The sequence below is a fragment of the Plutella xylostella genome, chromosome 6 (assembly GCF_932276165.1).
Source record: "Plutella xylostella chromosome 6, ilPluXylo3.1, whole genome shotgun sequence".
Classification (NCBI taxonomy): domain Eukaryota; kingdom Metazoa; phylum Arthropoda; class Insecta; order Lepidoptera; family Plutellidae; genus Plutella; species Plutella xylostella.
This window is the reverse complement of record NC_063986.1, coordinates 5,710,995-5,732,935: the sequence shown is the minus strand read 5'-3', so window position 1 is coordinate 5,732,935 and position 21,941 is coordinate 5,710,995. Positions and strand designations below refer to the sequence as shown.

At 37.5% G+C, this 21,941-nt stretch overlaps 2 protein-coding genes and 1 long non-coding RNA gene across 3 annotated transcripts; 2 read left to right on the top strand and 1 right to left on the bottom strand.

Annotated features, from left to right (window-relative positions):
• Window positions 1-185: 185 nt before the first annotated feature.
• LOC105390481 lies at window positions 186-4,958 on the bottom strand. The gene is made up of 2 exons (XM_048621832.1): window positions 4,725-4,958; window positions 186-1,129 (listed from the first exon to the last, which is right to left on the bottom strand). Exons 1-2 carry the CDS (start codon window positions 4,956-4,958, stop codon window positions 455-457), a joined length of 909 nt encoding a protein of 302 aa, XP_048477789.1. The 3' UTR covers window positions 186-454.
• Window positions 4,959-6,519: 1,561 nt separating this feature from the next.
• Window positions 6,520-21,574, top strand: LOC105390480. The gene is made up of 4 exons (XM_038120161.2): window positions 6,520-6,820; window positions 19,129-19,432; window positions 20,148-20,324; window positions 21,271-21,574. Exons 1-4 carry the CDS (start codon window positions 6,670-6,672, stop codon window positions 21,548-21,550), a joined length of 912 nt encoding a protein of 303 aa, XP_037976089.2. The 5' UTR covers window positions 6,520-6,669; the 3' UTR covers window positions 21,551-21,574.
• On the top strand, window positions 7,801-8,997 carry LOC119694688. Its single transcript, XR_007266406.1, has 2 exons — window positions 7,801-8,341; window positions 8,667-8,997. It is a non-coding gene; the product is annotated as an uncharacterized LOC119694688 (long non-coding RNA).
• Window positions 21,575-21,941: the final 367 nt, after the last annotated feature.

Genomic DNA, 21,941 nt, shown 5'->3' with positions numbered 1-21,941 from the left:
ATTTTATTGTAGGTAAGACCTGCAATATTTCCGAGATAGGTAATATTCATTCTACTGTTTAATAATAATGTCCTCATAGCCTAATTTGACTATGGCATCCAATCTCATTAGGATTTTAACTTGTTAGTACAAAGAAAAAATTACTATGATACTTATGTATTAGAATTTCTATAAATTTATGCACGTTTTAGCTGGCTATGACCACCCATTCCTTTGAGACTCGCTAACTTCGCTGTAGGTACCGTTTAATTGTATGATAATTGCAAGTGAAAAGTTTATCTTGCTGTCGCTTCCTGCCACATTCGTATAAATTTATGTAATATTCATGCAAAAAATGAGAACTCACAATAACAATTTACATATTAACATAACTCAGATACCTCCTACTGTCCTCTACAGTCGACTGTTTTATAAGAAACATGGTTTTAACTAAGTAATTCCTTCACAGATTAATCTAATCGTCTACATTTTCATCACCATTATTATAATCCTGATATTCATCATCGGTCGTGTCGTCTTTTGTTTCCGTTCCACCGACGTCCACAACCCTCCTGCTCGTCTGCTTCTCCTTCAGCTGTTCCACCAGGGTCACCTTCTGCATGGTCACCCGCACCAGCTCCTTCAATATCCTCTTTATGTCCTCATCTTGAGCGATGAGCCCTCGTATATTGTCCTTCGTGTCCACAAATTGTCGTCTCCCGCTGTAGTGCTGGATTCCGTGGAGCGTTTTGTTTTTCAATTCGTCGTAGTATTTTTGGTGGGAAGGCGACCAGTCGGGTTTCGCGTCCGGTTTCATATCGAGTGGATTTATCTGTTCTACTGGGTTATTCCCGTTGGTGTTGAAGAACGTTGGTGGGAACTGGTGCATGACGACGGGGTTGTTGCTGTGGCAGTCTCCGCAGCACGAAGAACAACACAACTTGGGGCAGCAGGCGGGCTTGGTGGTGGGGGACTCTACCCTGTCATGCATGTTCCAAGGGTTACCCCTCAGCGGGATTGGGTGGTTATTCTCAGGGTTGTGTTTGACGTCCTGGTAGTAGAAGATGTTCTCGATGCTTCCATCGTGCAAGTTGATGTGGTGCCGGTGCTTGCATGGCGTGCTCGTGATGTGCAGGCTGATGAGGAATACCTACAATTATATTAAGGTATATTTATATATTTATTTAATGCTTTATTGCACAAATATAACATAATTGTACAAAAGGTGGACTTAAAGCATTTCTACCAGCCAACCACATAAGTACAAGAAAACAAAGTATAGTAGGCATAGTCTGGGGCAAATAATCCTGGACGTTCACTATCCAACTGCCCGTTTCAATACTATCGCACACATAAAAAGTTGTATTCTGTCGAAATCATATGAAAATAATTGTCAGCTATCGATAGATAGAGTTATTGAAACTGGCATTGAATGGACGAACGCAATTTACGTTCCCAAGATTTGCAAAAAAAAACTGCAACGCTAACCACGACTCTGAACATTTTTGTTCATTCGTTCGTCGATTTAGAGAGTGACCCCCTCCTGGCTCTAGCTCTCACAGTGCCGATGCTACCTGAGAGGGGTCAGGTTTCTTTGCCCCAGACTGTACATTTTCATAGAGGAAATACATTATCACCATGCCCACCATTTTGATGAGTACAATGCATTTAATGCAATATTATTATTCAAATAAAATAATATAGGCATGATCACACTTACCGTACCAAATAGCTGCATTGTTCGCGTGGCACTTGATGTATTCGCACTGAGTGACTGAACCGGCCGGTGATTATTGTATTGTTCTCCATTATTGTTTAAAAAAGGACATTTTGTGATCATCTATTTGTAATTCTACATAGTTTTTTTATTATTAAAACTGTGTAAGTAGTACACAGTTATCAAACAATGGGCGTCTAGTTTATTAGTTTCCTTTAGCGTGTTTGTTTGCACAATGTACCTTTGCACCCAATTGATAGATATATAACTCTTTGTTGCACACAAGTAGAAATTACAAACAGGAGATACAAAAACATAATGGCGGCCTTATTACTATTATTATTAAATACTTTATTGCACAATAATAAATTTATGTACATAGGCGAACTTAATGCTAACAGCATTCTCTTCCAGCTAACCTTGGGTGTTGTGGAGAAAGTTATAGGTAGTGCGAAAGACTGAGAGGAAAGATAATTTTGTTAAAATACCTATAAACACTAGAATATACTTACTTGTATATAATACATTATATACTAAAAGTAATCTCTTCCAGACTACCTTCACGGAGATAATTTGTGATCAGCCTTCGGGTGGATCACTTATTAGATTCCACCCTATATGAAGAAATGCCGATTTCCGCTATAAAAATGTGTTGTCGCCTTTTAAATGAGTCATGTTAAATTTGATGGAACGAATACGAGGAGGCTTTAGAAATTTCAGACAAAGCTGATTTACTGGAAATACCTTGTAAGTACATGAGCGGGTACTTAGGTAAATTGGAAAAGCAATAAACAAATTAAGCGGATATTTACTTACATCGTTACAGGAACCATTCCTACTCAATTCCTACTGAATTTTTAGCAGTCATTGTTGAAATCCATATTATGACGGTGTTTTTATTAGATATTGATTTCTAACAATTACTACAGGTTGAGGTGTTAATTCTCGTAACCGATAATTAATAATTGTCAATTAAGTATAATATGTATAAGGATAACTTTTATTTTTGTTCTCTCAAGCCAGTCGTTTCGCAGATGTGTAGAAGAACGGTATAATATTTTTTATCAATAATTCATTCATTACGCACGCTCGAATGAATAATACTCAGGCCGATTCTTCTTTACGATCTGTTTCACATTTACTCATTTACAAGAGAAAAGCAAGCGTCAGTGAGCAGGCTTCGCCAACATTCAGCACAAGTACAGAGGGTTCACTCTAGCTAACGAAACACTTAATTTTCGGAACGCTCTGTTGGGTTTGTTGCACTAACCATGACTCTATCTCGTTATGTTATTGTTATCACATGTACCGATTTCCTGACCGCTCTCGCATGTTCCTTATTATGTTAAGCTAGATTAAACGGACCTCCTGTTTAGGAAAGAATGAAAAGATAGAAGGGGAAATCAAGTCAGGGTAGGTACTAGGTAGTAAGTACCTTAACCATTATAGATACAATCAGACTACAATAAAACTGAGACTATCAATAAATAAGGTGTAAAAATTATATGTTCCGGTTTTATTAAACCCACATATTTTTTTTAAGTTAGTATTTAAATATGCTCTGTATGACTTTACACAGTAGCAGTTTCTCTATTGGGTATTTTTATTTGTGTTTTGTTTCTTGTATTGTCGACAGTCTTTTCTTGTCTGCTACCGTGTGCACATTTGATTTGAAAACCCCAGTTTAAAAATACAATACTGGACACGGGCAATAGTTTACTACAACAACTTATTTGTCATTCAGCATTTCACGGTAGCCATTTTTTTAATGAGAGTGCAAATGCTTAGGGTGGGTGCCTGTTTGATGCGCCAGTGAAATTATAACAGCAGAGATTTTGAATGATCTGTCATGGATTTATCATAGGATTTGCGCCCATTGGTGGATTAATTAACTTTTTGTTTGAGAGCCTTTTTCTTCTTGTCGTGTTGATGGGAACTGTCAGACTGAGTAGCCTTCTTGGATTTTTTGGGTGTTCCCGCAGCCTTCGTACATGGTGAAGCCTTCTTCATAATAATGTCACTACTGCTTCTTTTAATGAAAGCACTGCCTATAAAAGATGAATCTATGTATGAATGTACTTATGTGTTGTTGCAGTCCTATGGCACCCCAGAGGTGCAGAGGGTCTCCACTAACGTCCGCCACTTCCACCTATCTACGGCTGTACTTTTGGCCTCACTCCAGCTTAGTAATATTAATGTACTTATGTAGGTCTTTTAAAATACTAGATATAAAGTCGTTTCGTAGCGTATAAACATAGAACAACGCGGACTCGGGTGTCCTATAAAATACAAACAAACAATCAAATATATTTTCTTTATAATATGAGTGTAGATGAATAGATACTCCTGTAGTCCAGAGTGGTATACCTAATACCTCCACGGTGTAGGCGCCTGCACCGTATAGGAGGAGTCCACGGAAAGCCGCGAACATCAATTCACAGGCACGCAACCGGCGCAGCCTGTTTCAGTACCATTGCAATTAGTATTAAGAGCTTCAGGAAAAAACACAGTTATAAAGTAAATACTAGTACCTTCTAAAGTGTAACTACTGAGTTTTATTCAAGATTTTATAAGTAGGTATTTAGATCTTAAGCAGAGCAAGAAACTTACGCTTTGCACATTTGCTATTTTATCAAAACTCAGGAGCATATGACGACCAAATGATGTTTTAGTTAGTGGCCGTGATTGCTAGGCCGAAGGTTCCGGGTTCGATTCCCGGCCGGGGCAGATAAGTATTTGTTTAACGACAGATATTTGCACTCGGATCTTGGATGTTAATAATAATATGTAAGTACATAATACGTATATATCTATGTGTCAAATTACATCTATAGCTCCGCCTAGCTTGGGGTCGGATGGCCGTGTTTGCGATGTCCTCACATATTATTATAACAATCAGTACTACACAGTGAACACTCTGCATGAGTAAAATACACTCGCAAGCAATTAAGTTCCCGTGTTAATAGCACCTAATTACTCCTAAACGGAAAAGGCTAGCTCAATGACGCCGTCAGCAACATTGAGGTACCATTGGGACAGCTGGTATCACTTGTACAGCTGGTACCATTGGTATCACTGCTACAACTGGGATCACTGGTGGTGGTGGATAGTAATACATCGGTGGGGCCAGCAGTGGCATAATGGGGGGTGGTCCAGGCGGCGGGGTGGGAGGCGTCTCGCATATCAGTGAGCGGTCGAAGCCGTGAGATGTGTGGAGGTGCGCGATGAGACACAGTGCTGCCACCAAGTTGAGAGCGGACATTTCTGGAAATAATAATAATAATATGTATATTAAATTATCAGACTATATTTTTTGCTAGTTAGAAAATTAAATTTACAGCTCAAAGTAGAATTTTAAGCAATTCATATTTAAGGTTTTCACTGTAGGTAGGTACTTTAATTAGAATTTGAGCCTTCAGAATCGACATAATTTTTAAGGTTTTAGCCATACCTATTTCTACCCTAGCCCTAAAGCTATCCGAGTAGTTCATTCATCCAATATTACCTATGTACTAACTAAACTAAACTGTGATTGATTGATAAATTATTGGCGGGGTGCAAACGGCTACCCTCAATCAACTGAGAAAAACGAAAATAGATGACCACGAACATCGATCATTGTATCAGGGCTATCTTATTTTTGTCCTATACAATAAAATGAATATACTATACCTACATATACTTAAGTATCAATATTATTGAGATAAAACGACTTCTAAGCTTTTTTCACACTTCTTACCAGTGAAACATGAAATGCTTGCAGAATAATAAGGACGTTATTTTCTGAATACTTATAGGTTTATGCTTACTTACCTAATTTATAATTTTGGCTTTCTTCTCAATACATATTTATGCATTAGTAAGTAGTTAGTGCAAGATGCCAGTGGATAAGCAGTACCTAACAGTGTTATTTATTAATAATTTACTATAAAAGACAGTAGCGGAAATAGAAAATTATCATTTTATTTAAATACGCGAATCTATTCAAACATAAATAGGAACCATAACTCTACCGGCACTCAAGTGAAATTTAACAGAATAAAACAATAACTTTGTTCAGTGCTCAGTGCTATCTACATTTTAAGTGCATGAGAGATGGAATCTTATCGAATGCCATTATATTTTTTATCACCGTTTGCTGTTGTAAAACAAACGAAAATGCCAATTTTATTGAATAAACGAACCTCTTTTCAGCAAACCACGTTTATGAAAATTTGTTATTGCCATCGTATAACCTGTCTCTGTAAAGGTTTAAATATAAATTAGCCGTTTGACATTATGGAGCCATTGAAACATTATTTTACAAGAAAGTTAAGAAAGTATAATTAACCATAATAATTACGTACTTACTTATAAGACAGTTTTTTGCCATTTTATGAAACTCATTGCTATGGTAAGTACTTATAGAAAATATTAAGGATGGGTTAGAATCATATTTATTTATTCTGTTCATTCTGAGTATTTCATTTTAGTCCCCTGGCATTCCAACTCAATTCTCTAGCTTGCACACACAGACATAGTACAATAGACTCAATCTAAATCTAAGTCCCTAAGTATTTTCCTTCTAAATAAGTTGAATACGATGGCGAAAAATTAAATTACATCTGTCTTTTATATTATAAATAAAGTCTTCGTATCTTAGCTTGGTCATAAAACTACTCATAGTAGGACCGAAGGTACCACAATACGCAACAAGGTAGTACGGATGCTCTGGCTTCCGGAAAAGTGGTCTGTCGTGTAATCGGCGGAAAATCGCTCGCGATACTCACGATTTTCAAGTCCGATTGCCGAGATCCGACCTCCATGGTGGGAGAAGCAGGTTGCGGGCTGCACGCTGGCTGGTTCATTGCACGGGGAAAGTCAAGCGCGTGCGCCGCGCGGATTCTTTCCCGCGTTTATTTACGTCAAATTCGAAAACGAATTCGAAATTTAAAATTTTAAAACTTGAACGAAAATGTGACGTCATTTTGAGAATGATGAAACCAAAATATTCTAAAGTGGATGTTATAATGCATTTGACGGTTTTTGTAAACAAAGCATGGCAGAATGTGATAATGATAAGGCTAAGAACTTTTTATGCGGGTTTGATCATGTGTTTTGTGCCATTAGTGATGTGTAATCCAGGTAAGATCATTTTGTTCCTGTATTAATTAAGTGTACCTAAATAAAGTTTTGGCGGTCGAATAGCGTAGTGGTTAGTGGCCCTGTCTGCTATGCCGAAGGCCCCGGGTTCGATTCCCGGCTGGGGCAGATATTTGTTCAAAGACAAATAGGTATTTGTACTCGGGTCTTGGGTGTTGATATTTATATTTAATATGTATCTATCTATGTATTTGTGTAGATATATCAGCTGTCCGATACCCATAACACAGGCTCTGCTTAGCTTGGGGTCGGATGGCCGTGTGTGAGATGTCCCCACATATTATATTATATTATTATTAAGTTTATAAAAAACTACCTACCTGTCATTACAACTCTTAATCAGTTCATAAATAATTATGATAAGATTTAATAAAAATACCAAGTTACTTACATATTTTAACATTGTGCTATTAATGGATAAAGGCATAATTTTAAAGCATTATGCTATGAAACGCAGGGCCGGAAAATTCGGTAAGGCTCTATGTATAAGTACATAGAAGTACCTACCTATGGCACTGTTATTGGTATTTCCGTTGCACATAAGAGCTAACATAAATAAACTATAATTTAGACTTAGAAAGCAAAAGTTACCGGAAGGAACTTAATACTTACTACCCACCGGTCTAACAGGTGCGTGGAGGAACTATCTACACACATATTTCAAGAGTTAACTTTGAAATGGTATTTTTTGCTATTATTTACACTCACGCGTGCAAAGAAACAGTTCCACTTACAAAATTCCTGCACTAAATAGTCTAAATTTTTTTTTAATAGCAAATTTTTACAAAATGTTTACGTTTTTAGTTGGTAATATTCTGCTGCACATTTAAATATAGTTCAATATTTCAGACGACGTTATTAAGCTAGCTTTTTTCGCTTAGGAGTAAATTGGTGCTTTTCTCACTGGAACTTTTTCATTGCCCGTGAATGTATAATGTAGGTACGTACCTCCAGACCATGGTAGACCAGCATTGCTATCACATAACTCTGAAAGACATTGAACTTTGAAAGACAGCGCTGTCCAATGGCTATTGCTTTGGTGGTATCACATAACATTTGTGAATGGTAGAGTGAACGACTGGCTTTGCCAAACTGAAAGCCATTTGACCGTAAATACACTTGTGCAATATTTGTTTTCAGACATACCGTTGCGTTTTGTTCTCAAATTACATAATAGTTTAGATAGAAAAAAATCAGTCCAGAATAAATTATATTCATTAAATCCTTAAATAAAGATGATATCGAGCGATTTTTTATCTTATAGATACTATAAGATAAATATTTATAATTTTTTTACGAAAATAATTTATTATTTTCAACATAATTATTTATAATGGTTAAACAAACCGCTTTGCTAAATGTCAATTACACCCAACATAAACAACTAAGTTTTCGTCAATTTTCGTGTTTTCTTTTATCTGAAGTGTTTTCCACGTGTTTTCCTCTTTGTTTGAAATATATACGAGTAGGTATATACTGCCGGAGCCGGATTTTATGCAAAAAGTAAGTAAAGTTTAGTTTGTACAACATATTTTCATTGTAGAATCATGCTACCTACTTTAATATCAAAATCACTTAAAATTACATTTACTAAATAACTTTCAATAGTGCACCTTTGCCTACCCCGTTAAGGAGCAGAGGCGTAGATGTGACTGTTTATGTTAAGTAGGGTTATAAATACCTAAGGTATTTCATTAATATTTTTAAAATATGTTAGTGTCTGCCCTTTGATTAGTGCCTGCCATAAAGATGGTTTGAGACGAGCTAGCTCGGATTTTATGTGGTCCATTAAAAAATAAGTAATGTAACATATAATTTTTATTTTCAGCTGTCGGAAGGGGTAGGTTAGGCGGTACGTGCTCGGCTCGTGGAGCTGGAGGAGCGTCGGCTCCACCAGACGGAACGTCGCATCGACGTTGAGGAGCGTCGGCTGGCTGTGGAGACGCAACAACTCGCCGTGGAGGAGCGACGACTCGCCTTTGAGCAGGGACTAGGAACGCCAACTCGCCCCCTAAAACATGATATAATATACCTACTTACTGTGATTTTTATTATTTAATTGTAATATTGCTATAATGTACTGTGATTTTTATGTAGATCCATGGTAAATTACTATAATGACTGTTTAGAATATAATAAATGCAACAAATTAATACATACTTAACTGTGATTTTTATGTAGATCGAAGGTAAATTATTAAAATTACCATGTTTAGGTAATAAATGCAACAAATGAATACATAATATTATAGGTACTTTTTAATGCGAGAGGCCTATATAGTTAGGTGATACTAGGCCACAATTTTTTTCTGGTAAGTACATTCCAAACCCATAAAGGCAGTGTTCTAAAATATTCTTAGTGAATCGGTGACTTTTAACAGTATACAGTTGGGCAAGGGTTGAAAGGAATAGCCAGAAAAAGACTAAATTAGTCTGTTTCGCGTCGATAAAATATAAATAACAATAATAAACAAACAAACACTCACGCCTTGTACTAATGTACTCCCTTGCGGGGTAGGCAGTAATATAATTCTATGAATACGGGGGTAAAACTAGCCTAACATATACCTACGCACCTTTAAATCAGCTGCTTATTCGCACAACCTGCTAAATTGTAGTCGGGTGAGCCTATTTTTTTTCTGAACTCCTCGTCGGGTAGATTAAGTGGCTCACTGCGTGCCCTTAAAATTTTCGGTTTATTGCCAATTCCCTCTTCAGCCTTTCGTTTTCCACCAACGCTATCAATAATATACCTATGTGCCATCACAACACAGACACAATCCAAACACTTAGTACCTAAATATTGAAAAATATTTGTTGAAAAACTTTGAAAGAAGTTGGTCAAGAGCAACTTCCTTCAATGGCAGAAATCGAAGGAAATAATTCTTTCAAATCCATGGATATCAAAGACAGAATTGTTACGTGATACGAATAACTGTCAAAAACCGAAAATCGTTCATTCTTTTCAATGCTGGCTTTCCGTATTCTGGCTTTGCATTGACCATCATGTTACGTGATACGAAATTGACAGTTGAAAGCAAGGATTGCCTTCAAGTCAAAGACAGTGAAGTTATGTGATAGCCATGCAGATGTGTAGTGCTAGTTGATAAGTTGACAGTAATATTTTTACCGTTCATTGTCTAACATTCCCATTAGCATCAAAGCTAACAATAAAAAGAAGCAGCGCCATTATTTTGTTAATGGTTAGATGGAATACATTATACTCCGGAAAGTAAAACTAAGAGGGAAAAAGCATCATTTGATTATAAATTACTTCACGATATCTAGTATTAATAACTTTATAATACAAAGGTATTTTTATTTATATCATACAGGCAAAAATAATTGAATACCTATCATCATCATCATCATCATCAGCCCTCTATCGCCCACTGTTGGGTATAGGCCTCCTTATTTGTACGCCAATTCTTCCGGTCCTGTGCCACTCTGATCCACTGCTTCCCTGCAACCTTGCAGATGTCATCGGACCATCTAGCAGGTGGTCTGCCAACCGCTCTTCGTCCGTCTCTAGGCCACCATTCTGTGACCGCCTTTGTCCACCTTCCGTCCTCCCGACGAGCCAAGTGTCCCGCCCACTCCCATTTTAGTTCGGCGACCCGCATACCGACGTCGAACACTTTGGTCTTTTTGCGGATCACCACGTTGGGAATACGGTCTCTAAGCGAAATGCCTAACATGGCTCGCTCCATAGCTCTCTGTGCAACTCTAATTCGGTGCACAGTTTCCTTGGTCAGCGTCCATGTTTCGGCACCGTATGTTAGTGTGGGTAAGACACATTGGTTAAACACCTTGGTCTTCAGGCATTGTGGGATCTTAGACTTCAGGACATCATCAAGTTTTGAAAAGGCGGCCCATCCCAGTTGAATACGCCTCGTGATCTCTTTGACCTGGGATTCTCGGCCAAAGGATAAACAATGTCCAAGGTAAGTGTATTCATTCACCACCTCCAGTTTATGGTTTCCAACAGTAATGTTGGAAACTTCGGTGGGAATGCTGGACATGACCTTAGTCTTGGACATATTCATCCTCAGGCCAACCTTCAGGGATGCTTCATGCAGTTCTGCGAGCATACACTGTAGATCCGAAACGTCTTCAGCCAGAATGATGATGTCATCAGCAAACCGCAGGTGCGACAAGCGTCTGCCATTTATGTTGACTCCTCTCTCATCCCAGTTAAGAGTTTTCATTACATCTTCCAGTACATTTGTGAAGAGCTTGGGTGAGAGGGTGTCTCCTTGGCGAACACCCCGTTTAATCTGAACGGGGCTGGTAAGGTTATGCATGCGCACCTGCATAGTGGCGGATCCATATAACTCCCGGAGCGTGTCAATGTATCGCTTGTCGATGTTGCAACGATGGAGAGACTGGAACACGGCCCAGTGCTCGATGCTGTCAAACGCCTTCTCATAGTCGACGAATGCGCAGCATAATGGCCGATTGTATTCCCTACATTTCTCCATCAGTTGCTTGACAGCGTGGATGTGGTCGATGGTGGAATATCCGCTCCGGAAGCCAGCTTGTTCAACAGGTTGGTATTCGTCAAACAAGCGAGACAGTCGGTTACAAATGACTTTGGCGTACAATTTATATACCTGCGATAGAAGGCTGATGGGTCTGTAGTTCTCGAGTTTTGCTTGGTCACCCTTTTTATGTAGGATCGTGACTACTGCGTTTTTCCAAGCCTCAGGTGTGATGGATGTTTTGAGGATAATATTAAACAGCCTTGCGAGAACTTCTAACAACGGAGTGCCACCAGCTTGTAGCATTTCTACGTATATTCCGTCTTCCCCAGACGCCTTGCCTCTTTTCATCTGACCCAGAGCATGAGCTATCTCATCTTCTTTGATTGAGGGTAAGTCTCCTTCCCATATTCTCTCTGAAGGTTTGGCTCGTGGGTCAGAATCACCCTGGTCATCTGGTTCCGCAGATTGACTTGCGTAAAGTTCCCCGTAAAAGTCTTCCACTATCTCTAAAACCTGGTCCCGATCTGCTACAACTATTCCCAATTTGTTTTTAAGTTTGAAAATTTGCTGCCTATTTTTATTTAACTTTCTTCTAAATACTTTGGGTCCTCTATTTTGGATTATGGTTTCTGTTATAATTTTGGTGTTAAACTTTCTTAAATCTCTTCTTATGGCTCTATGTATAACTTTATACCTATGTAACATTTTTTTAAACGACCATTGGGAGAGGGACACGAGTATACTTATATACATATTTTTTTGATAAGTAAGGCTTAGTCGTAAGGCCAAATAACAATAGAAATACGTCTCGCCGGTACACGCAATATCCATGTATATGTCGCTGGCATCTGGTTTAATCTCCTGTTTGATTGAACCGCTAGCCCGTTCATTGGATGACGCTATTCAGTTGTATGACTAGGCCGAACGTTGATTGTACAAGCGTCACAAAACGTCCAACTAGTTAGCGGACTTAAAATCAGTCAGGTGGTGAATAAAACAAATATGGCGTCTAACAGCGAACAGCTGACACAAAAAGCACTTGTATTGTTATTTTTTGCAAATAAATTAGCTTTAAAGTGCGTTATTTATGTTAAAATTGTGTGACAACATGGATTTACCTATAATTACACCGCCGGCGGATAGTTTCAAAGAAAAAAATGTGCTGAAACTGGATAATTATGAACAACAATATCAAGGTACGTTAATTGTTATTGTTTAGTTAATTTATGAGATGAGAGCTTTGAAACATAGTCTTTTTGTTGATTCTTGTCTGCTCATGTTCATCCTAACCAGACATTACAAAGTTGCTATACTATATCCCATTTAACGACTTCGCTGAATAACGTTCAGTCAAGACGTTGGACGTTACGGTCAACCACTTGACGAGTTGTTCTTTAGTCATTCAACTGAGTAGCGTCATCCAATGAACGGGCTAGCGGTTCAATCAAACAGGAGATTAAACCAGATGCCTGCGACATATACAACGAACACACAAGCCTAGCATGAGGCAGGGCCCGGGCAGGGCGGAGTAGCCGGCCGCCAACTTGCCACTGGCTGATGAGGAAGGCCGAGGACAGAGTTGTCGCACTCCATGGAACAGGCGTATGTACAGCAATGGAACAATGACAGCTGACATGATGATGGTAGTGCCAAAATGCTGTATAAAAATTGCATTTGAGGGGGTTACCTACACGTACTATTTATTTATACTTTATTGGTCGTTAATCAAATACAGGCGCTTTTGTCAATTGGCTTGTAAGTACGGTCGCACAATGTCTTTGATTAGCAAAGATGATTAACACACACGACACGGCCTAAATTAAATATGAATTATGTAGCAAAATAATATCTTGCTTTGTCTTAAAGTGGGACAAATGACTTAAATAAGAATTTAGTTACTCAATGGAAGCCCGAATTAGCTGCGCTTCTTTTTGGAGACGATTTCGCTCTCTTTAAAGTCTACCAATGTAAGTACCTATGTCGCATACTACAAGGGTATCTTAAAAAAGGTTTCTTAATTTGTCCGTTTGTAAGTGGTTCCTTTTCGAGATAATTTATGTGTTTATCGTAATTGGATGACTTTATTTGGTCGTGACCCGAGCAGCGAGCAGTGAGTAGTGAGCCCGTGAATAAAGAAACGTCTTTGTTACGCGTCACTTCCCGATGAACTATAAAGTTCACAGTTCTTTAGATGCCTCGGGTCACTGGCCGTACAAGTTAAATGCATTCGCTTTTTACGCCAAGTGGAAAGGCCCAAATGATGACCGTTGGTGGTTTTAAGCTTTAAAGCTACACACTCAATATTAATTCGTTGGTACTTAACTCAAATATGGCACACAATATGAGCTCATCACTTTGCATCGTTGTATACTTAAGTACCTACTTTAAAACTAATCTTGTGACGTGTGATGATAAGTATAAATCTAAATACAAACATCCGTCGAGTAGGTCAGTGTCAATGGCTATTGTCTCTAATGATAATAATTATTATGTACTATCGGTGAAATGTAGGCTGGTCCCATTCAAAACAATATCCCGTGCGCAACTGGTCGTGCGAACGTATGTGTTTCTAGTGATCACGGGCAGGCTTCAGGCGATTCTAAGCTTTAAGACAACCGACCGATTCCTTGATAGTACTTGTATACTTGCAGTGCTCTTAATGGAGTGTCGAAACCATTATAATGAATGATTCCTTCGAACAGAGCTGGGTCAGTGCAAACTCATACGTCTGGACGAAGGTTCCCGTAGTTAACACCTTCATTCATACACATACATACAAACACAGCTTTAGAAATTTCGCTTTGAAATACATCTGGACTTTAAAAACCTGAAGCTTTATTCTGCTATTTTTTTTCGTCTTTTAAAGGTTTTCCCATGGTAGTTCCGAGGTAACAGAGGTTCATATAAGAACTTAATGATGTTTTGATGGCAACCACATCATCTTCGAAAACATAATTTCCTACCTAAAGATCTCTAAAGATGAATCAAAAAACTTTGCACGTCACTGTATGCAAAGGTCTTTAAGAATAAACAGAGAGGTCCTTACCCTTTCGCACGTTAAAATTTAAAACGCAATTTAATAAAGTTTTTACAATAAGATGCACGTGCTAGTTCTCACATAAAGCAAGGTCGTCTGAACTTCTCTGTGTCACACACAACGTATGCAAAACTACATAATTATATCTATTTCTATATCAAACTACCAAGGTACTTTAGTTTCCTAAAAACTATTTTAACCTTTAAGTATGGACGTGGAGTCTCACAGGCTACCTAATGTTTACGTTTTCATAGTTTTGCCTATTTCCCCCCGCTCCCCGCGATTGAGCGGCTCAGTAGCTTTTGTTTTAGTTGCCAAATTACCAATGAGGGAGGAGGTTGAGTCGTCCGGTGAATATCACGTGAGTAATGACCATCAAAAAATTGACTGGAGCCTGTCAGGCTACACGTCCATTGTTGTCATACAATATATTTTGTATGGGCGATTATGTTTTTTTTAGATTTTTTTTTCAAAATGTGAAAAATTAGTAATGCTGGTACTTCTAAAGGTAAAGGTAATTTCTAAAAAAACTAGCACGTGTTCATGTAGTGCCTCATGTGCAAAGACGTGATATAAATAGACGATTGCCAAGAGAACTGAGGTTGACTAATGAATCGAGTTTTAGGTGATGATAATTATGGTCACAGAAGGTGTCCAGGATCAAGAAACCAGTCAAGGGTCCACAAGAGCATGTAGAATCTGTCCCGCGAAAAAACATAGGATGAATACCTATGTTTGTGTTGCCTGTGTGTCTCCAAGTGTTCTAGACCTCTGTGCATTGACTGCGAATAAATTGCCACTATTAGACTGTGGTCAATATTTTATATAATAGTTACCTGAAGCAGGTGTTTTGTGTTTTCGGTTACTTATGTATTCAATTTTAAGAAAATAAGACTAATTTTGTTATAATAATAAGTTTGACTGTTTTTAATACCAGAAAATGTAGCCTCAGTAAATTAGGACTTAAAAGTGCCATAAGTTTGAATTTTTCACATTTCTATATTTTTTAAAATAATATTAGATTATATAAGCACGTTATTTTATTGCTTAATCCATTAAATTCAATATCCAATCAGTTTTAAAGTAATCTTATATCAAATTCTCAAAAAAAAAGTGTATGCATATAGGAGCCTGTGAGGCTCCACGTCCACACTGGTGTTAAGAAAAAATGACGTCCATACTTAAAGGTTAACTGACACTTCTTTTGTTCATACATTTTTCATCTACTCGTATAAGTATAAGTTTCTTAACATCTGGTGATTGCTGTTCCATGTCCTAAACAGATCTATCTACGACTAGATAGATCTTCAAACTTTGTATACCTACTTAGGTATCACTGCAGAACATTTAAAATTATTCCATAATATCTACTTAATATTAATCTTTCCAAAGCAGTAGTTAACATTGTTATGCGGTCCATCTCCGTCACTGAACATAACTTTATTGCTACCATTTAAAAAGTAAAACGAAACAAAATTACCATTTCACTTTCTATCAAAAAGAAACTAGGTGCGGTGTGGAGCGATGCACTACGGAACCAGTTTCACGTTCAAGATCGCCAATGTAACGTGAAGTAACACCTTTGTTTATGTTACTTATATATTATGTAAGATACTTACTAATAATAGTTGTGTTTAGTGGCTTTATTGGGAGAGGCCTATCTCCATTAGTAGACTGGACTGACGATGACAATGAAAGATCGAACTTAATCTTAGGATAGGATACGATACACACTTTAGACACTTGTAATGCAACTTTTGGAGTACCTACCTACGTGAAAAAAACTACTCCCAGTAAAAAACCCACTAAGTTCCTATGCCAAAGCATTATTTTCGTAATCTCAGATCTATTTTCTACTGCTGGTGTGGTACCCTTGACATATAGTTAAATGAGCTATAATATTTAAAAAGCTATTTCTTCACAAATTATTGATATTACCTATGTTGTTTATGAGACACTCGACCAGTTAGATGTTAACCTTTAAATATAAATTTTACGGTACATTAATTTAAACTAATGTTATTTGAGAAAAAAAGTTCAAAAATATAGGTATAAGTAAGCATGCATAGTTACTGCTTATGAAAGGTTTTTATTTTCTTTTTGCATTAACTAAGTACCTAATTCAAGAATCGCCATCCTGAAATATGAAATTTATAAGTAGTTCATTGTAGAAAGTAAAACCTTTCAGCATGGTTTGATACCTTGCATCCTTGTCTTATTACTAGACACCTAGGTAGTCTAGGTACTAAGTATCCTCACGATGTTATTTTTTTTATTGTGCTTCAATTCAAAAGAATTCATTGCTACATGTCAGGAGCGGGATTTGAACCCGCATCTCGAGCGCTTTGCTACTGAGCTAGCACCGACCGCTCTCCTACAATGGGCAGGTTTCCCATTGCTGCGGTGCATCGCCGCAGTCCTCGCCCTAAGAATGGCATCTCTGCGCTCTGCCTCTGGTATCAAAATATGGGCACCTAAAACGAATGACTGACAAAATTCAGACCACATTTTTTGCGATCACAACTGGTCAGTCTACTTTCTTACTTGTGCGTTGCGGTGAAATAATCTCCGCTATTACGTATTTAGTGCTCACTGACCAAAAATTATTCACTTTCTCTTTGCATTATAACTTTGAGAAGATTTATAATGGCCTCTTAAATTTTGAGTTCAAAAATGCAAAGTCAATCAAAAAAGGAATACATTATTACTTAAATAAAATAATTTGTATAAGTAAATATTTTTGTTTTTACCTTCAAGCAGAGTTGTCCATTTTACTAAAAAAGTTTCATTTTTATGAGTAACTGAGGTAGGTAGGTAGGTTCGCACATCGTATTCGTTTATTAAACCAAAGAAACGGGATTAAATGGCCTAAAATTGTTCGCGATCACGAGCATACTCAGAGTAAAAATCTTGCAACACTCTGTACCCATATTGGACCTAATATGTAGGTTTTCACGGCCAGTCAAACAGATCACACTAATGTAAAATCACACTCAAACACGAATTTCATGAAGGTGTGATGTGATGTTCCATTTAGTTACAAAACCATTTCATAGGTATCATCGTTATTTATTTATCTCTCATGTTACTTAAGTAGCATTGACATAAATTAATACAGCATAGTTGTTATTTTATGAAAATGAGCTAATAGGAAACAATTAAAATACCGACGCATAAAGTTCATATACATGTGTGTTGAGCTGAGCTGTAGTTTAGATTGATAGAATGCAGTTCTAATCGTATAAATTAATAATAATAATTAATCCTGTATTACGCGAGTCACCTCAGACTATCCCTTGTACAAAGTTCGTTCTCTGTACTTTACTTTATTTTAGGTAAGTATACATAATTATACGTATAATATTATAAAATGTACGTACAGTGCGCTGCAATGAAACCTGACCTTATCTCAGTAACAAAAACAATGTTACTCTAAGAAGGGTCGTCAGGTTTTTGTACATGCCACTGTACATATTAGAAGAATCATTTTATTTAATTTGCGACCCATTTTATTTTACAGACCTTTGCTCGTGAGGTAAACTTACAATACATAAGCAGTAGGTACAGTAGGTATACTTAAACAAAAATGCTTAAGTGCATATATCTTTCCATTTATATATGTTTCTAATAATATTTTATTAATATTCATAAACTATTACACATATATTTTAATGCATATTTTAAAATCACTTATTAACATTTTAATAGTTATATCCAGTAGTCATCACAGTAGGTATGTGTAATCGTCACATACCATACTTCACATACATCTATCTATGACTGCTAAGATTAATAAAAAGTCCCCAGCTAGCCGGTTGTCAACCACAGTGGCCAACCCATGGATAATTCCATTATAATTATCCATTATAAATAAACGTACTTATACGTAAGTACTTATTAATTCCATGGGCCAACCTCATTGAGATCAGTCCTAAGTACAAAATTACAAATGCAACGATAAAATTAACTGTAAGTATAATGTTTGTTGTGACATCTTGGCTGATGATGATGATATTCTTCTTAGTGTATTGGTGACAAACATCAGAGCTTTCTATCAGACGGGCCAAGGCCATCAATGGCCAGGGTGCGCTGGATATAAGTATTAAGGAACAGGATGATACATCAATAAAGGCCGCTCCTTTGGTACACTCCAATTATGATAATCAGTGATATAGTCATTTAGATGCAACAATAAATGAATAAATCACTAAACTGTAAATTATGCGACAATTACAGATTACTAGACTAGGAGTTATCCCTAATGCTATTATACGTTTACCTACAGTTAGTCTGCGTGTCTGCATTATGCAACCCTTTTGTGTGTTCAATTTGAATTAGTGCTTTGTTCTGTAGTATTCAGTGCGGAAAAAGAGGCTCTGTACCAATTTCCATAGCGAATGATGCTGCAGATTCTAATTTGTACCTTGATTCATAGGTATTTATCTCCATGCAAATTAAAAAAAAACATAAAAAATTGGGTTTCATGATTTGAGAACATAATTATATTTCCAATTCTTCGCTTTTTTTTTTTCATCAATCACGAGATTACGCATAGCTTCTATAGTAATGAAAATTGTTGTCAATATACCGTGCACGAGGAATCTACTCCAGTTGACGTATCAGTATCAGCAGTGCTTTGTACCTCTAGGTACTCTTCATACCTACGTCTTGGCAGTCAGCGACTGACGCTATTCTGATACATACCAAGTAGGAAGCTTATATGTGTTATTAAATTATCATGCATTTAAATGTACATTTCCATTGTTTCAGATCGAAGAAGCCATTTAACATTCGACACGATATACAACAACACAGAATACGCCCAGATTCGCCCGGGGCGGCCATACCAAACACTTAACTTAAGTTTTCTTGAACCAAATAATAATGTAAAAACTAGAGTACCCACAAATAGATATAAGGAATTCGAGAATAATAATAATGTGTTAGATTACGGGGATGAGGATTATTATAAGAAAGGACATCCGAGTAGTCACAGTGGTCAACTGCTGGTGGGGTTCTCGTCAGACCCTTACAGATATTCCATCCCTGAAGCGGAATATATGAAGGGCGTTAGGTGAGTAGCAAGACTTTCAGTGACTCATCCTATACTCCTTTAAATTTTATCTTTAGCGAGGCTTAATGTAAGTAGGTATATTTTAGTTTCCATTTATTCCGAAGAAGACTCTAGCAATACACATTGACGCTTCATCATCATCATATTCATCATACTTATCCTGTAATGGGCCACTGCTGGATGATATTCTAAAGTAGTTTTGGATGTCATATTTTATCGTAAGACGTTAAGTAAGGTATATCCTATGATAGAATATGCCTTCATAAGCTTTCATTAGGCAACTAATAGGAATTAAGTAAGTTGACTTTTTATCTATTGTGTTGAGATTACAATCTAGTTATCTATCTTATCTATTTATCTTAATGCATAAACCACTAACATCAATAAGATTTTAATCAAGAATGTGAAAGGTATAATGGCTTCAAAATTGACCCGCAACTACGATGATTTTTAAAGTACATATTTCACCAACGATGGTATTTTAAAAAATATAAATAATTATGTAAAGAAACACTACACTAACATGGAAAAAAACACGAATACTTTTTTACCTTCATGATCCGAGATCCTCCTATTCCTCTTTGAATGCCGTATCATCGGTACTTTATAAACCAAGCATACACGCACCATGGGCAGTCAGCCACTGAAAACTAATCTGACTAACCCCAAAAAAAAACTGCTACTCGACTAATCACAAAACCATTTTATACACCAGGTCCTACCAGCCACAAAGCTCAGTCCACGACATGAAGAGTGACCGCGGCAAGCGAGGCGTGGGACACCTCTACAACATGATCTCGTGCGCGACCGGCTGCGACCCGCTCTCGTACAAAGGCTACGGCTGCTACTGCGGCTTCCTGGGCGCTGGGCGGACCACTGACGGCATTGATAGGTCAGTTTCATCCTCATCATAATTATCAGCCTAGTCCACTGCTGACCGTAGTCTTCACCCAAAGCACGCCACTGGATGCCATATAATAGCTTTCCGATTGGTCTGGTTGGTGCACCCTAAATATATAATACTTACCTACTCACACTTTTAGCAATTAGGACAAGTTAAAACTCTCCAAATACTTACACCATAATTAAAGATACCGAAGTATATAAAACCGTTTAAATTAATAGTATCGGTCCATTACAAAATGACAATGGGCGTTTTGGGACCTATGTCCAATAAAGACGAGACATACATCGTTGGATAGCTCTTTTCAAGTGAGCAAAAAAGTATTATGACGACAAATCCGTATAAGTTGTCCATTTTGAAATATATTCGACGGAAGGAAGTATTTTTCTATGGCATTGCACTCTCTCTTCTGATGACAGTTAGGGCGTAATACACGTAAACACGTATTATTGAAATTGGAAAAATTACTTTCAACTGGTTTTATTTACTAAGATAATAAACAAATATGATATTATATGAAATATGATCATTTTGTTATAAAAATTAAAAATGAATGTGAAAAACTAACAAAAACATTAAAATTACAGAAATAACATATAAAAACTTTCAAGGTACGATTATTCTAATTGGACAGTAAATCAAGACTAGCGCTTCCGTTATTCATATTCTGCTAAAAAATACCTTTTCAACGACGTATCACTCATTTCTATTGGTGCTGGTCCCAGCTTCCATAAATTTGGGCCCATCATCATTTATGCACACGATACTTGTGAACCGTAAGTGTACACACAGAACGCATATTACTAACCTATTCTACAAGTCCTTAAAAGACACTCGCCTGGCCTCCAACCCCCCATTAGTAGAGTCATTATTAGGTACCCACTGAGTCACCCCCATTCGTCTTAAACCTTTACAACACCCTGTCCTCCACCAGATGCTGCAAGATGCACGACAAATGCTACGAGAACCTCTACTGTCCGTTCTTCACGGTGTACTTCCAGCCGTACTACTGGAAGTGCTACCACGGGGAGCCGCTGTGTGCGCTGGAGAACCACGAGACCCGGCACCAGCTCATCAACGGGTGCGCGGGCCAGCTCTGCGAGTGTGACAGGCTGCTTGCCATGTGTCTGCGGCAGTACCGGTGCCCGAAGCGACGGGCGCTTTGCAGGTCCTCGCCGTTGAGGCTGCTGCAGAATATTCTGATGTCGAAATGATGATTAAATTTTTTAGGCTAGTGATTTTGTGTTTTTATAAGTAGTAAGTCCAGTCATGGTTGTTAATCTCTTCAAGGTATATTTTAGAAAACTGTGAAATGAAATTAATTTTGGCGATTTAGTGTTAATGTTTTTAAAAAGCTCTTAAGAGCTTATCAACTTTCTTTCCGTACTTTCTTACGCAAAAGATTAGGGTCGCTTGCACCATAATCTTAAATGTAACTTTAGTGCCTAATCTCCATTTGAGGAACGTCAATCCATATTAATTTGATTGCTTAGGTTGAGATTTAACACTAAATCTAGATTTAACATTATGGTGCATGTAAGGTCAACCGGGGCCAAGTCGCCTACGGGGCTAATGCCTCGAATCCATTTATCTTCCGAACCACAT